The 15,997-nt window shown below is 35.3% G+C and overlaps 1 protein-coding gene and 1 long non-coding RNA gene across 2 annotated transcripts; one reads left to right on the top strand and one right to left on the bottom strand.

Annotated features, from left to right (window-relative positions):
- The first annotated feature begins 8,109 nt into the window (after nt 1-8,109).
- Nucleotides 8,110-12,772, top strand: LOC132642408 (protein VERNALIZATION 3-like). Its single transcript, XM_060359624.1, has 4 exons — nt 8,110-8,350; nt 8,934-8,995; nt 10,654-10,694; nt 12,334-12,772. The coding sequence occupies exons 1-4, from the start codon at nt 8,156-8,158 to the stop codon at nt 12,564-12,566; spliced, it is 531 nt and encodes a 176-aa protein (XP_060215607.1). The 5' UTR covers nt 8,110-8,155; the 3' UTR covers nt 12,567-12,772.
- A 1,283-nt stretch (nt 12,773-14,055) lies between these two features.
- Nucleotides 14,056-15,502, bottom strand: LOC132642407 (uncharacterized). Its single transcript, XR_009583138.1, has 3 exons — nt 14,909-15,502; nt 14,723-14,814; nt 14,056-14,529 (listed from the first exon to the last, which is right to left on the bottom strand). It is a non-coding gene; the product is annotated as an uncharacterized LOC132642407 (long non-coding RNA).
- Between the last annotated feature and the right edge of the window lie 495 nt (nt 15,503-15,997).

Below are 15,997 nucleotides of genomic sequence, written 5' to 3'. Positions count from 1 at the left end.
AAAGTAGGTATCTCACTATCAGAATGATACTCGGCTAAATTATAGGACCTAATTACTATACATAAGGAAGAGAATATTTACAATATTTACATAGACTATTACATAGTCTATCACACCCCCGCAGTCGAAGCGGGAGGTTGTCGTACGCTTAGACTGTCCCTGAAATCATCAAAGAGCACGCGCGGAAGACCTTTAGTGAAGATATCTGCGATCTGGTAACGGGACGGGACGTGAAGAACACGAACTTCTCCACGGGCAACTTTCTCACGTACGAAATGTATGTCCATCTCAATATGTTTAGTGCGTTGGTGCTGAACTGGATTACCTGATAGGTATATGGCACTAACATTATCACAATAAACCAATGTAGCTGTCCGGATGGGACAACGGAGCTCCAAAAGAAGGTTGCGAAGCCAACAGGACTCAGAGACGACATTAGCGACGTCACGGTATTCGGCCTCGGCACTCGACTTAGACATAGTAGGTTGCCGTTTGGATGACCATGAGAGGAGATTATCGCCAAGGAAGACACAGTAACCTGATGTGGATCGGCGAGTGTCTGGACAACTACCCCAATCTGCATTTGTATAAGAAACAAGAGAGGAAATGGAGGATTTGTACAGATGGAGACCAAACTCAATAGTACCTTGAATGTATCGGACTATGCGTTTAAGAGCATGCATATGTGCAACCTTTGGATCATGCATGTGAAGGCATACTTGTTGAACCGCATAGGAGATGTCTGGTCTTGTAAAGGTAAGGTATTGCAACGCGTCGGCCAACTTACGATATTGGGTGGGATCATCGCAAGAAGGCCCGGCCGTGGCACCAAGTTTGGCTTTGGTGTCGACCGGTGTCTGACTTGGCTTACAGGCAGTCATGCCCGCACGCTCTATAATATCTGCTGCATAATTTTTCTGAGAGAGAAATATGCCGTGTGAAGTCCGGGTAACAGTGATACCCAGAAAATAGCTTTGAGGGCCCAAATCCTTCATAGCAAATTCGGCACTAAGCAGAGATATGATGGATTTTCTGAGAGCATCTGAGGAAGCTGTGAGAATAATATCATCAACATATAGCAGAATGTAAGCAATGTCAGAACCTCGACAATAAATAAAGAGAGAGTGATCAGATCGGCTATGTGAAAAACCAATAGTGGAGACATAGTCTGCAAAGCGTTGGAACCATGCACGAGGAGCTTGCTTAAGTCCGTACAACGATTTCTTCAAGAGACAGACATGATGTGGATGCTTTGGATCCTTAAACCCAATAGGCTGATGCATATAAACAGTCTCATTAAGATTACCGTGTAGGAAAGAATTCTTGACGTCCAACTGATGAATGGGCCAAGAATGTGCAAGTGCAATGCTCAAGACAACGCGAATAGTATCCGGTTTGACAACCGGACTGAAAGTCTCATCGTAGTCAACTCCAACCTGTTGAGACCTTCCATCACAGACAAGACGGGCTTTGTGCCTCTCAAAAGAACCATCAGATTTCTTTTTATGACGAAAAATCCACATAGAACGAATAAGATTCACATCAGTGGGACGTGGAACCAACTCCCACGTCTTATTACTAATTAGAGCATTATATTCATCAACCATGGCAGCTTTCCAATTGTGGTCATTTAGAGCACTGACAGGATTTCGTGGGATAGGCGAGATGGAGGGAGTGCTAGAAGTATTTAAGTTGAATGGTTGTTTGGGCTTAAAAATCCCATGTTGGCTTCTAGTGACCATGCGGGTGGGCTGCTGGGCAGTCACGGGTGGGGCAGTGGGGGGTAGGGGTTGTGGGGCAGTGACCGTGGGGTTGGACTGCTGGGCAGTGGGGGGAGAGGGTTGCTGGGAAGTCACGGGTGGAGCAGCGGGGGGGAGGGGGGAGGGATGGGCTGGACCGAGGGAACGAAGGGTGGAGGAGGCTCTGACAGAAAATGCAGGGTATATGGAGAAATCCCATGGTCCAAAAAATCATAAGAAGTTGAGGTTGGTGAGTGCAATTTGGAGAAGGGAAATTGAGTTTCCTCAAAGATGACATGCCTTGAGATGATGATTTTGTTGGTGGATAAATCATAACATTTATATCCTCTATGATTCAACGGATAGCCCAAAAATACACACGGGGTGAATCTTGCTTGTAACTTATGAATAGTTGTAGATGGGAAAAGTGGATAGCATAGACACCCAAAAACCCGGAGATGAGAATAGGAGGGGGTTCGTTGATAGAGAACTTACGTTGGTGATTTATACCCAAGGACTTTGGTGGGAAGTACATTAAGGAGGTATGTGGCCATTTGGAGAGCATGATGCCAAAAAGAGGGGGGCATGGAAGAGTGGACAAGAAGAGTGCGCACTATGTTGTTAATGAATTTAATTTTTCTTTCCGCTTTGCCGTTTTGAGGAGAGGTATGGGGGCAAGAAAATCGGAAATTTAAACCATTTGAGGCGCAAAAAGATTGAAAATGCCCATTGGCGAACTCCCGCCCATTATCACATTGAATGTTTTTAATGTCTCTTTCGAATTGAGTCCGTATTAATGCCTTAAAAGATAGAAAAGTGGAATAGACTTGGGACTTGTTAGAGATTGGAAAAGTCCCAAGAAAATTACTATAATCATCAAGAAAGAAAACATAATAGTGGTGCCCATTAGAACTTAAAACAGGAGATGTCCATAAATCACTATGAATGATATCAAACGGCATAGTAGTAAATGACAATGAATCATAAAATGTCAATTTAACATGTTTCCCCAAAGGACAAGAGATCCAAAAAGAAGTTCGGGCTCTATTACATTCAATTAAGGCATTACTACGAAGAGAACTAAGGATAGCATTTCCCGGATGGCCGAGTCGGGAATGCCACAAGCTAGGTGATGCGACAATGAAGGTGGATGGTAGAGTGGTCCATTTTGTGGCAATGATAGGATACAATTCTCTGGTGCTCTCACATCTTATTAGACGGCTCCCTGTCGGTAAATCCTTCACAGAAAACCCAAGAGGATCAAACTCAACAGAAAAATTATTGTCCTTAGTGAATTTACGTACGGAAATAAGGTTTTTGATGAGTTTTGGAGCATGCAAGACATTTCGGAGACGTAATTGATGATTAGGGGGGGGGGGGTAGGGATGTATGACCATAGCCTCGAATTGGAATAGTGCTACCATTACCAATAATGATTCCAGAATTATTGCTCAAATTAAAATAAGATGTGAGAGTACCTGAGTTGGCAGTCATGTGGGAAGTCGCTCCGGTGTCCATGTACCAATTATCATCCGGTTGATGCATGGACAGAGTGTGCATGGCTGCCTCCACGTCTGTCGGAGTGTACCCAGAATAGGTCGGACCATGCATGGAATAGGCTTGCTGAGGTCGTGGACCCGCACCGAGAATGCCGCTGCCGGGCCGCGGTGTGGTGGGACGCTGCTGCCACTGTCTCGTCGGATATGGGCAGGGGGGCATTGGCTACTGCTGGGGCGGCCAGGCAGGCCAGTAGTAGCCCCCTGCCGGTGGCTGTCCCGTCGGCCACTGGCCGTTGCTGGTCTGTCCGCCGCCGCCGCTGCCGAATTTCCCGCGGTTGTTGTTGTTGTTCCCCTTTCCCTTGTTCCTGTTAGAATTCCTGCCACGATTATTATCACGACGGTTAGTTGGATTATTGTTGCCGCCAGGTGGCGGGGAGGGAGTATCATTATCAACAAGTAGAGCCGCGAGACTGGAATCGCGGGCACGTTCCTTGGCTGCTGTGTCTTCGAGCTTGAGTCTGGAGCACACTTCAGAGAAAGCGGGCAGCACATCCTTCTGCTGGATGGTGGTGACAAAGTGTGCATATGTCTCCGGTAAGCCTGCAAGGAGGCGTAAGACCAGACGTTGGTCGGACACCGGCGACCCCACGTTGGCAAGCTGATCCGAGAGAGACTTGAGCCTATTATAATAGGCCATAACCGAGCCGAAGTCGGCCATTTTTGTGGTGGTGAATTCAGTTTCAAGGTACGCTGCCCTTGAGTGCTTGTTATCTTGGAAAAGTTGAGCAACTCGATTCCAAGCCTTCTCTGCAACATCACCCGCCACGAGAATAGAGGTAAGAATATCATGGGATACGGTGGCGTATATCCATTGAAGGACCACCGCATCTAGCCGTTTCCCGAGCGGAAGGTTAGCTGCCTTTGTTGCGTTGTATGCGGTGAGTTCAGTGGTGTCAGTTGGTGGTATGATGTGTTCAAGTACGGAGTGGACGCGGGATAGAACTTTGAATAGTGTCACCTATTCGTGATAATGGCCGGTTTCCATGTCTAGAGTGATTGGGATTAAAGATTTCACATTCGTGACGGTTAAAGCAGAATGGAAATTTTTGTTGTCAGCCATTGAAGAGAGAAGAGGGAGGTGGACGGCTAGGGTTTAGGAAGCTAGGGTTTTTAGGAGAAACCTAGTCTGATACCATGTAGGAAATCAATCCGTGATTTGTATTGATGTATGAAAGTCATTATATACAAAGTAGGTATCTCACTATCAGAATGATACTCGGCTAAATTATAGGACCTAATTACTATACATAAGGAAGAGAATATTTACAATATTTACATAGACTATTACATAGTCTATCACTAACGAACATAAATTGGTAAATATTTGATAGAGACTAAATCTGTTAACCTTCAATAAACTTATAGGACCTAAAATGTTCACTGCATACTTAAGGGATTATTTTGAACCTACCCTGAAACATAACTGAATTATTTTTGTCATTTCTCTAAATTGACCCTTATACTGTTATTTGAAGAAAAGAAAAAAAGAGATAGAAAGCGTCTCGTGCCAAAAAACTTTTGGGCGAGGGTTGCTTCTACTGTCACTTTCGAATTTTTGATCCAAGAATAGGTCCACTAAATTGTCTTGACAAATATTTGCTATTTATTTTACAGCCACAAAATAACTCAAGAGGGTATCCTGCAAAAAATTTATAGCCACTAAAAACTTTCTTGCAAATCGTTAAATCTTAGATTTCCAAAGGGAGAAACAAATTGATGGGAGAGACGTATGAAATAGGACAAAAAAGCTAAATATTCTTTCTTTCCTCATCTGTACATCTCACCAACTGATTGTGCCATGCACTCGTAAAAAAAAAAAGTAAGAATATAGTCGCTCGCTCAGTCGGCTAAATTAAAAATAATCGATAGATGTAGAATATATGTACGGACCATGTATAATATGTGCATTAGGCATGTACATGAAACGGGTTAGTTCGATTTTTTTTAAATATCAAATCAAATTAATTGTGTTAGGTTTTTAAATCTATAAATCAAATCAAACCAAGAAAAGTCAGGCTTTTCAACCTCGGATTTTTCAGTTTTCTCGATTTTTTTGATTTTTGTTTTCTCCGGAGAAGTTTGTACAAAACATATTACTTTTACCTCAAATATTTCTCTTGTCCTAGTAAGATACAACTATACAATTAAAGTGTTTCTTAAAAAAGTAACATAAAATGTGAGATGGTGACATTGTAATAAAATATTCAATAAAAAATATAATGAAATCACATAAAATAAATATTGCTAATTAATAAGCCATAATGAAGATGATCGTAATCTAAAAATACTAAGTCATGTTAAAATAAGTACGGCTAATAAGTATTAATTATATGACAAAGAAAAAAATAAAAAATCAATTCAAAACTCAAGAATAGATGTCCAACATTATTGTCATTTGTGTTAGAATTGAGTTTCTTTTGTTAGCATTAGTATTGATTTAGTTTTGGATTGGACTTTATTTGCGTTACAAACATCTATGGGTTAACTTATTGGACCATTTAAAATTCTAAGTCTAAGCTTGAAATAATATGTTAAAAGACAAAAACTATGAAAAAATTTAAAAAATATTTATAAATTACATTACAAATAAATATTTTATGTATAAAAATATTTTAAAATTTGTATACATGTAATGTCGGGTTAGTTTGATTTGGTTTGATTTTTTTTTTTTTTTGGTTGTTAAAACCGAACCAAACCAATTATGGTCGGATTTTTTTTTTTCAATATCAAACGAATGTCAAACCAAACCAGTAGTCATGTTTTTTTCTCGGTTTGACTCAAATTATCGATTTTGTCGGTTTTCTTTATACACCCCTATTGTGTATGATCAATATATAATCTATATATACCAACTAGAAAAAGTGAATAGTAAATTTGGCCGACTATTTTTGTAAAGTTCCCCCTAAAAAATGTGCCATGCATCTCTTTCTTTTTCCATTAAGATGATTATTATAGCATACAATAGCAGCAGTTAAAAATAACAATATATAGGAGCGGAGATATATGGTTCAAACTTCAAAGTGGCCGGCATCAACTCATCGGAAAATTAATCGGACAGAATAAAGTAAAAGTAAATTCGTTATGTATATAAAAAATCATTAAATCCCCTTATATTAGGGAAACTTTTAATGTACTTTATCTGTTCCAATCTATGTGATACTTTTCGCTTTTTGAGATCGAACTACATGAATTTTGACTAATGTTTTATGATGTAATTTTTCACAAAATTGATATGAGAAATGTTGCAACTTATAGTACTTTTTATGTAGTTTTTAAATATATAAATAGTACTTTTCATATAGTTTTCAAATATATAAATTTTCATCTTAAATTATTGAGTTAATCTAATCTAATTTAACTTTAAAATTTTATCAAATTGCCTCTCGAAAAATGAAAAGTAATACATAAATTGGGACGGAGGGAGCATAGAGCAAAAAAAGTGGTTCAAAAGTTTCTTTTGGTGACAAATTCAATCTCAGGTATAATAATATTCTCATATTTTTTCTGAATCTTATTTTTAGAATATCTGTCTCTGTCAACAGAATGAAAATCCCCCGCAATCTAAAGCTGGCATACCTCTTCATTTGCTGGAATAATGGAATTATATCTTTTTGAAAATTTCCTCAATTTCCTCTGTAAATCTTTATACCTTCATTAATAATGAAGTAAAAGCCCCAATAAATAAAGAAAAAAATTCCTCACTCTTATCGCTTGGAATCTAGAGATCTCTTTTTAGGCATATGTGGTGATAAATATGACATATAGGCATCTCTTTTCATCTATGAACCAAGCTTTTTTCTTCTTTGGATACTCTTTCCTTTTGCACATCGTAATCTTTCAGACCCTATGCTTAAGATTATAATGATGTTTTAATTATTATCTCATCAAAAGGGAAAATTTATATATGTTTGAATTGTGTGAACCTTAAGAGAAAGAAAAAAATTTGTGAACCACCTCACCTTAAAGTCTAAGAAAATGGTAAAATGACTAGAGGTGAGCTTTGAACTCATGACTTAATTAAACTTGCTTTAATACTATATTAAATTGCATGGTCAAAAGGTGTGTTGTATGTAGCCCTAAAGTTTCCAATTCGCCCGAACTCATAAATTTTGGCTCAACTCATGTTTATGTATTATACTTTTCACTAAGTAAGTATAAATAATAGACTTTGAAACCCAATCAATTGAATAGATTATGGTACAATTCCGAACTTGAATCCATAATGTTCAAATTGTGAAGTCACATTTGATAGCCACACATCTTATTAAGTTGTGGCAGAATTTCAAATTTGAATCCATAATGCGTTCAAATACTGAATGTACCTCTTGCATGCGATCGCCCGTCTAAAAGTTTAAGAATTAGAGAGCACAATTATTTGATTAAGTTACTGTATATATTAAGAACCTACCGAGACCACTTACTGGCCAGAGCTAGCTAATAAGAATACTACAAGAAAATATTTAGTCTTTTATTCTTTCTTGTCAGAGCGTGCCCAGGCCTCCTTGTACTTTATTACTCTCTCCGTCCAATTTACATGACATCTTTCGGATTTAGAGAGTCAAATGAATTTTTTAATCGCAACTTTTCATATACCTTTTAAATATTTTAAATTGTCAATTATTATTCCTTTCCTCCCTAGACAGTTCAACAATAATTGATGCGAATATATATGGTTTTCCATTAGGGAAAAGCTTCAAAAAGTTTAGATTCCTATGAAGGTAAATAGAGACTTATCATGTAGTATGAGGAGTAGTAGTATATATAAAGATAGCTAGCTCCTCCTCTGCTCATGAACATCATCAGCTCATATTATAAGAAACAAATTGAGCTGATTAATTAAGAAAAAAATCCACGAACATGACAAGGGATCCTCTAATAGTTTCAGGGGTAATAGGGGATGTGTTGGATCCATTCACAAGGTGTGAAGACTTTAGTGTGTTGTACAACAATAGCATGGCGGTTTACAATGGCTGTGCCTTGAGGCCTTCACAAGTTGTCAACCAGCCTAGGGTTGACATTGGAGGAAATGATCCTCACGCTTTTTACACTCTAGTAATCCTCGTATTCCATCTGTTTCATTTTATGTGATACTTATATATTCTGCTTTTAATCACGTCGAGAAACAATGACATATTTTTTTTATATTTAAAACTCTTTAACTTTAAACTTTCATGTTAAAACTGATAGAAATTGTTTAATTAAGCAATTCACGTAATTGTTGACTTTTTTGCCAATATTGATTTTGAGTAGCTTCATGGTGATCATAAGCAAACTGTACAAAGGCTTCCAATTATTCGAACTATAACTAGTTCTAATTTTAATTTACCAGCTAAGTCCTTGTTTCATGGCTTTTATTTGAAGTTGTGGACTCCACTGTGGAAACAAAGATCCCCACATTAGTATAACCTCCTGTTTCTAGTGATAAAAATGTCACGACATGCACATTTAATACCGCGGCAGGTTAGAAGATATTTTTGAAATGCTATTTTTTCTTTTTAAAATACTATATGCCTGATCAAACAACGTCATATAGTACATTTGGATAGACAATATGGTATCTAGGTTATTTCGTTCTTTATTTTCTTAATTTTGGATTATTTCTTAAAATATTTGAAACATTCTTCTCTTTTGAAAGATTATGGTGGATCCTGATGCTCCAAACCCAAGCAACCCAACCCTGAGGGAGTATCTACACTGGTAAGTCTAGCTTATATATTATATATACAGATAGTTCACTTTGCTTCCCTATAGTTCTTCCTCGAGATGACGGCGTCAAAGGAACAACGATCAAATACTTTTTATCTCTCTCAAACCAATCGCTGATAGAGAAGACAAAAGGTGACGTGAGCTTATATAAGAACTAGAATTAGGACCTAACTGCAAATAAGAAAATCTAATGGGTCCTTTATTCCATTACGAGCTTCATTAAGTTTATCAGACACTCATCACACACTAATAAATCAAAAGAGCACATAACATAGACGACCCAAAATATTATAGTGGAAACAACATTCAAGCTTCTTTCTCTAATATTTTTATGAACTTAACTTTTATTCACTACAACCACGGCTTAGCTAGGTTACGTTGAAGCAATTGAATTTCCTTTTTGAAATTTTATGTTGTGCAATGAAGTAGGGTAAAAATAATTTTTTTAATTATATATAAGTAGTTGAATCCTCTTGACATAAGAAAAAATTCTATTGAAATAGATATTTATGGAAATTATCTAGAAATATTTTTTGAGTGATTTAATAATATAAATTTTCTTACACTATTAATATATAAGTTAAATTGTTCATAAAATTACTTTGGTACCATGATAAAAGAGCGAATATTTCCTAACCTGCAAATGTATTTTTAAAAAATTAAAACAAAATGATATTTGAAGTCATACCTAAAACTAGGTGCGTTGACCTTAATTCTTTCATGAGTACCGAAACAGTTTAGGGTTTGCACCCATTTCAGTGGGGCCTTCCAGAGATTATTTGAAACGTGAGAAGCAAGATTAATTAGAGTTATTAAATTCCAATTCTGAGAATGAAATTATTTAGGGTAAAGATTGTTTTATTTTATAAAGTAAGATTTGTTTTATTTTATAAAGTGAGATTTATGGTCGCAAATTCAAATTAGTCAGTCCCAACGGATATCAAACATCGGATGAAGCACAAAAAAGAACCAAAATTGATTGCTTAGTCTCCTACAGCTAAAGTGCAAAATGTTGGGTTTTGTGTGGTGTGAACGGAAAATTAAGTGATTTCCCCGAAAAGGCACCGGAGCAAAAGATGTGACTTTACATTTCTGTAAAGTTACCACACCTTTTTATAACACCTATAAGTTGGCTATATAAGTTTTGCTTCAGATTTTTAATTCACTGAAGCATAAAAACACTGAAAATTTGAAGTTTTGAAATTCCTCTTCTTCTTTCTTTGTGCATCGCTTTCGTTTTCAAACAAAACGTAAGTGTCGTATGATTTGCTGCCTCCATTTGAGTTCGCTGAAGTTCTGCAATTTGCATTGTCGCTATTGCAGAATAGTTTTCCGCTCTATCCTGGGAGGAATTAATCCATTAACCTTGACAACTGTGATGGAGTTTTGTTTTCTTAAGGACAAACAAGAAATTTGTGGGCTCGGAAATATTTTAATTCTTCTACATTTCTATTCTTAACGTTTTTTCTATTTTTGGGTTCTTGAACAGAAACTGATTTTAGTAAATTACTGCTTTGAACAAAGAAAGATAACACTAAACACACACACATATCCCCCCCCCCCCCCCCCCCCCCCTCAACACCAACCCTCTTTTTTTTTTTTTTTTTTTTTTTTTAATTATCTAACGCTAACACCTTCTTTTTTGGTAGGCTGGTCACAGATATCCCAGGAACTACAGGGGTTAACTTTGGTAAGTGTTCTTACATAAAATATCATGGTCAGTTACTGCGGGGGCAGACTTTAGGTAGTCCATAATCTCTTCAAAGCTAAATAAATTTCTTAAAGTGTATAATCAATTCAATGTCATTTCTCAAACCTGAACGCAATCTTATATTCCTTAATGGCTCAACCTTAGCCAATGACCGAGCAAGGAATTCATACAATACAATTCAACAAAATACTAAAGTGTCACACCTATTAAATTAATAGTGACCTAAAGCAATTATTTTTGAACCCTATTTGCAACCACATGACTAGACTCTTCTCATGTGTCAAGAGAATTCAATTCGAATCGTGCCGCATATGATTTATTAAAAGGGGAAGCATTTTCTATCAGATTTTTTTTCATTTTTAAGGCTTGGACCCGAAATCTCTGATTAAGGGTGGAGGAATCATTTCCTTTTCACCACATCCATAGATGATTATAACCTATAAAATTTTGATAGAATATTACCTTAGTCTTAGCAATTCCTTGACATTTGTGTGGGATCTTTACAAATTCTCCCAAATGGATATACCTTTTTTATTCAGTCAACATCAAGACTTGCAATAGAGTCCTACCTCGTTAAGAGACAGCATCCAACTTGCTTGCTTATTGACATGTGAGAAGAAATAGGAATCGGAAGTAGCACAAATGACCACATCACCTACACCTTTTATTCTTCAATGCCTTTGAACTATTGAGGGCTTCTCAATTTATACCCATAGTGGAAAGCACATCAAAAAATCTGAATATCCTCATTGTGTAATTAAATTTCATTCTCTCGATACGTAAGTTTGTTCGAGTCTCACAAATGTCACCAAACTACTTTTGGTTCAACTTTGTCTAAGAATCACAAAAGTCACCAAACAATTTTTTTTTTGTAACAAAACGATCATTCAAACTTTGCTTACACATCATATAAAATGTCTTTTTATTCTCCTTTTAATGACTTTATGTGATACTTATGCAACATAGAACGACTTTTGGTTATAAAAAATAGTTTTGTGACTTTCGTGATACTTAATAAGGTAAAGCTGAGCGATTTTCTTTTACAAAAAATAGTTTAATTAATGACTTTCGTAATACTTAGATAAAAATGAGCCACATATTATGTTGTTCACACTCAGCTAACCAAGCCGGGATGTGTGTGGGATGTAGATCGTACCACATTAGCTGAAGAATGAAAGAATGTTGTCTCGTTTACTTATGAAGTGATGATTGTCCAAGATCATATAAGGAAATAACAACACATTCTCTCAACTGCGATGATTAAAAGATCTAAGCATGTATTCCTTGGACTAAAAATTTATTATACACAAGTTTTGATTTAACCAAGAAATGGGGAGACGAACCTACCAAAAAAACAATTATTTGTGCATATGCATTCATACAAACCTTAACGAAAATCCTTGTTAAAATTGGTTTATTTACTGCACTATAGAGGGAATGAAGTTGTACGCTACGAGAGGCCTCGGCCTTCAATGGGAATTCAATCGCTATACTTTATACATAACTAGTGTATTTTTTATTTTTATTTTGTATCTATGACTAGCTAGCGCTTGTAATTATGTTTGGCAAGCGGCTAAATGTATAACTTTCTCATTTATTTACTGCACAATATATACAGGCAATGAAGTTGTATGCTACGAAAGCCCGCGGCCTTCAATGGGAATTCATCGCTATATTTTCGTGCTGTTTCGGCAATTGTGTCGAGAAGCTATCAGTGCTCCCGATATTATTGATTCTCGACACAATTTTAACACAAGAGACTGTGCAAGGTTTCACAATCTTGGTATGCCTGTTGCTGCTGTTTACTTCAATTGCAACAGGGAGAGTGGTACCGGTGGCCGTCGCCTATAAATTCTATTATAGCATACCCAAAAAATAAACTCTTGTTAGTATACCATATTGTCTTCTAAATTTCACTGAATTCTTAATTTGTACACGGATGTGATCAACAGGAGTGTACATGTAAAAGTGTAGATGCTCGTATATGTTTCTACTGCTAAAGCTTGGGTATCTTATTGTAAAACTATACTTCAATTATATTGTCATTCACGCATTGGCATTAATTTGGGAGGTTCTTATGAGACTTTGGAGGAACTCTTGAGAGGCTAGTAAATAGCAAAACATAAAGTGCAGGAATAGCTATTCATGCATTGGCACTTTTGCGCTGTTAGGTATATAATTTGATCCTCCCCTTCGACGATTTAAAGGCTTAAACTAACGTTTCCGGCATTGAATTATTAGGCCGACCCTGATAATATTAATTAAAAGTTTTAATATTTCAAGTTTGAAGTAAGAACTCTACGATTGTAGGTTGTTTTTGTAAATTTCAGTCTCTTAGTGATAATATAAGGCTTTAATTGATGAAGATTCTTGTCCAAACTTTCAGCAAAAGGGAATTCAATAGCTTTCCCTTGAAGGTTGTCTAAGAGTTTTTTTTAATCAGGTGATAATATTGTAGACAATAAAATTCGCGTCAAGAAAATAATAATCAAGACAGGAAAATATCGCAACAATCATATTATTTGATTTCAACTACGAGTGTTACAATCTCTATGATTCCTCTTATTCTTCTTTACAATTATAAATTGAAGGGCTTTTGAGCTTGATCTTGAATTTGATGGATTTGATTTTGACTTGTACTTGAATTCAAGGGCCTTTGAGCTTGATCTTGAATTTGGTAGTCATGATTTTGACTTGAATTGATTTGATGACCGCCACGAACAATAATTCTCAAACGAACAGGTGAATTTGATCTTGAACGCCTTGGTATTTAATTTGCCTTCGTTGACTTTGATGTTGAACGCCTTGCTATTTGATTTGCCTTCCACTACAACAAATTTCATTATTTGTGATGAATGACTTAAATGTCATATTTCGTCACAAAAGATCTTTCGTGACAAAAAAAAGTTCGTCAATCTTTCGTCTGTAAAAGTGGGTCGCTAAAAGTATATGGAGACAACTTACTGTTTCGTCGCTGAATAAAGTTATATTAACTACAAAATAAAGTTTTGTCCCAAATGAGTAGTATTTATGACGAACCTATTTGTCATGAATAGCGTAAAAGTTTTGTAGCTAAAAATATTGTACGTCACTAAAAATGTGGCTATTACCGAGAAATCTAATTTGTCACTAACTATAATTTTAATTAGTGATGATACAAATTGTCTTTAAAGCTATGCATAATTTGTAGTTAAAAGAATGTGATTACGTCACTAAACGCTATATGCTTTGTGTACGAAAGGAAATTTTCGTCCCTAAATAATTAAATTAGTGACAAATTTGTCTTTCTAGGAAAGGCACCAATTTCTTCGTTGAATCTTTTTTTTTTTTTTTTGTCAAGACTAATTCGTCACTATACGTTACGTTAATTTGTGAAAATTTCAATTGTCATCAAATAAAGTTAATTTGTAATTAAAAATATAATTATGTTGTTAATATGAAGGCCATTATGGAATAAATTACTTTTTTCACTGAATTTAAAATTTGATGCAGGATGAAAATGTGCAATACAATCTACTTTCCGTAAATAGATACTTTGTGATCAAAAGCGTACTAGGGAGTATTTAAATCTTTAAATAAAAGACATCACAAAAGTCATACAAAACCAACTGCTAATTACATCTATAATTATGCGATAACATATGGGTCCAAAATTGAGTAAATAGAGTGAAATCACTAATCATAAAAAATCTAATTGAAATACATGAATAATGATTAATTGAAAAAGTAAAAGTATGTTGCTTCCTCATGTGCTAATGCAACATCTTTAAACTAAAAACTTCACTCTTGAGACACTTTTTGCACCTTCATGTACCTGTGTGAAAAGAAAAAAAAAATCATAATTTAGTATATACTTTTTTGATATCATGATTTAAGCAAAGTACATCTTCAATCTTTAATCATAAAACTAACATTAATTAGTGAAGAAAACAAAAGAATGAGAAAGAAATAGTAACTTCTATATAAAATAGTTAACTATTCGATTATAAGGATCAATAAAAACCTACCTCCTTATTAAAAGGATGTTAAGAATTCCTCCATTAAGACAAATTATGTGCTGGAGTTGAAAACTCCATAGAATAACTGTTCCTTGTGCTAACTGAAATAAATATTCAAATAAAAATTATAATAGGAACTTTTATTAGGTAGAGCTATTGATGAGTAAAAACTACACAAGAGAGGGGTTAATTTACAGCGATTGTTGGATGACCATCAGGTGGGGAAATAGCAAGACATTGAGAGAGAAAAAAAACAGAAATACACGCAAGGAATTCTTTTTTCTTTGGAGTGTATGTAGTAGCATTTGAATTGGATACTTCAAGTTTATCTGAGTGGGGTTGGTCGTGGGTTACAGGGAGGGAATATGGGGAATGGGTGACATAGGGAATTATACACAAACATATTAGAGGGAAGCCAAAATAATTGAAAGTCAACTTTTGTTATTTTACTTCCCCTCCAATATTTCATGTCAAATTCCCATACTTACAAAAAAAAAATTAAAAAAAAACAACTTAAACGACTTACCATTAAATATTAAAATTATATTCCTATCTTTGATTTTTGTATTATGAATGGTTTCAACACTTTTTACCTCACAAAGTCACTTTGAAAACAATTTTGTATATGATCGATATTAAATATGCACATGAGCAGGCTTAATGTTACGATAATTGTACATATTATTGGTAAGGTAGCACAAATTTTTATATTTAAAATAGATTAATTACAAGTTTAACGAAAATGCAATTAAAGTAATTCCGGGCTTGTGTGACCCATACAACGTCAAAAATAAGTAGAATATGGTACCACGAATATGGGATAAGTTTAAGGCATCGGGTGTTGGTCGCGTCTCTTTTAATCTGGGGCGTGACATTAATACTGAAGAGTCTCAAATAAATGAAATAAATAATGATTGAGATAAATTGTTTCTCAAGGTAACTATTACCAATACAGCGACAGAATAATGGCCAATTTATTTAAGAAATAATAATAATGCAAAATTATGTGATAGAGCTACGATACAAAAATTATCTTAAAAACTTTTCATATAATAAATATATTATCTATTGTAATGGATTAGTGATAGATTTACTATCACGATTTTAATTTGTATGGTCATTAGAAATACACAGTGCGCTAATCATTACAAAAATTGTATTGAATATATATTTTGGAATGGTTTTTTGAGTTATGAAGTAGAAATTAGAACATATAAAACATATTCGACGTAAAACATTTTTCAAAATATTTTGTTGAACATAAAATTTATTATGCATTTTTCA

The sequence above is a fragment of the Lycium barbarum genome, chromosome 5 (genome assembly GCF_019175385.1).
Source record: "Lycium barbarum isolate Lr01 chromosome 5, ASM1917538v2, whole genome shotgun sequence".
NCBI classification, from domain to species: Eukaryota; Viridiplantae; Streptophyta; class Magnoliopsida; order Solanales; family Solanaceae; genus Lycium; species Lycium barbarum.
Note: the sequence above shows the minus strand (reverse complement) of the source record. Positions and strands in the feature narration are given on the sequence as shown.

What these genes read in the sequence shown, in the direction of transcription:
- LOC132642408 (XM_060359624.1), top strand. Translation starts at nt 8,156, where the DNA reads ATGACAAGGGATCCTCTAATAGTTTCAGGGGTAATAGGGGATGTGTTG. An exon ending in CTGAGGGAGTATCTACACTG is followed by an intron (nt 8,996 to 10,653) that starts GTAAGTCTAGCT and finishes CTTTTTTGGTAG; the next exon opens with GCTGGTCACAGATATCCCAG. An exon ending in AACTACAGGGGTTAACTTTG is followed by an intron (nt 10,695 to 12,333) that starts GTAAGTGTTCTT and finishes CAATATATACAG; the next exon opens with GCAATGAAGTTGTATGCTAC.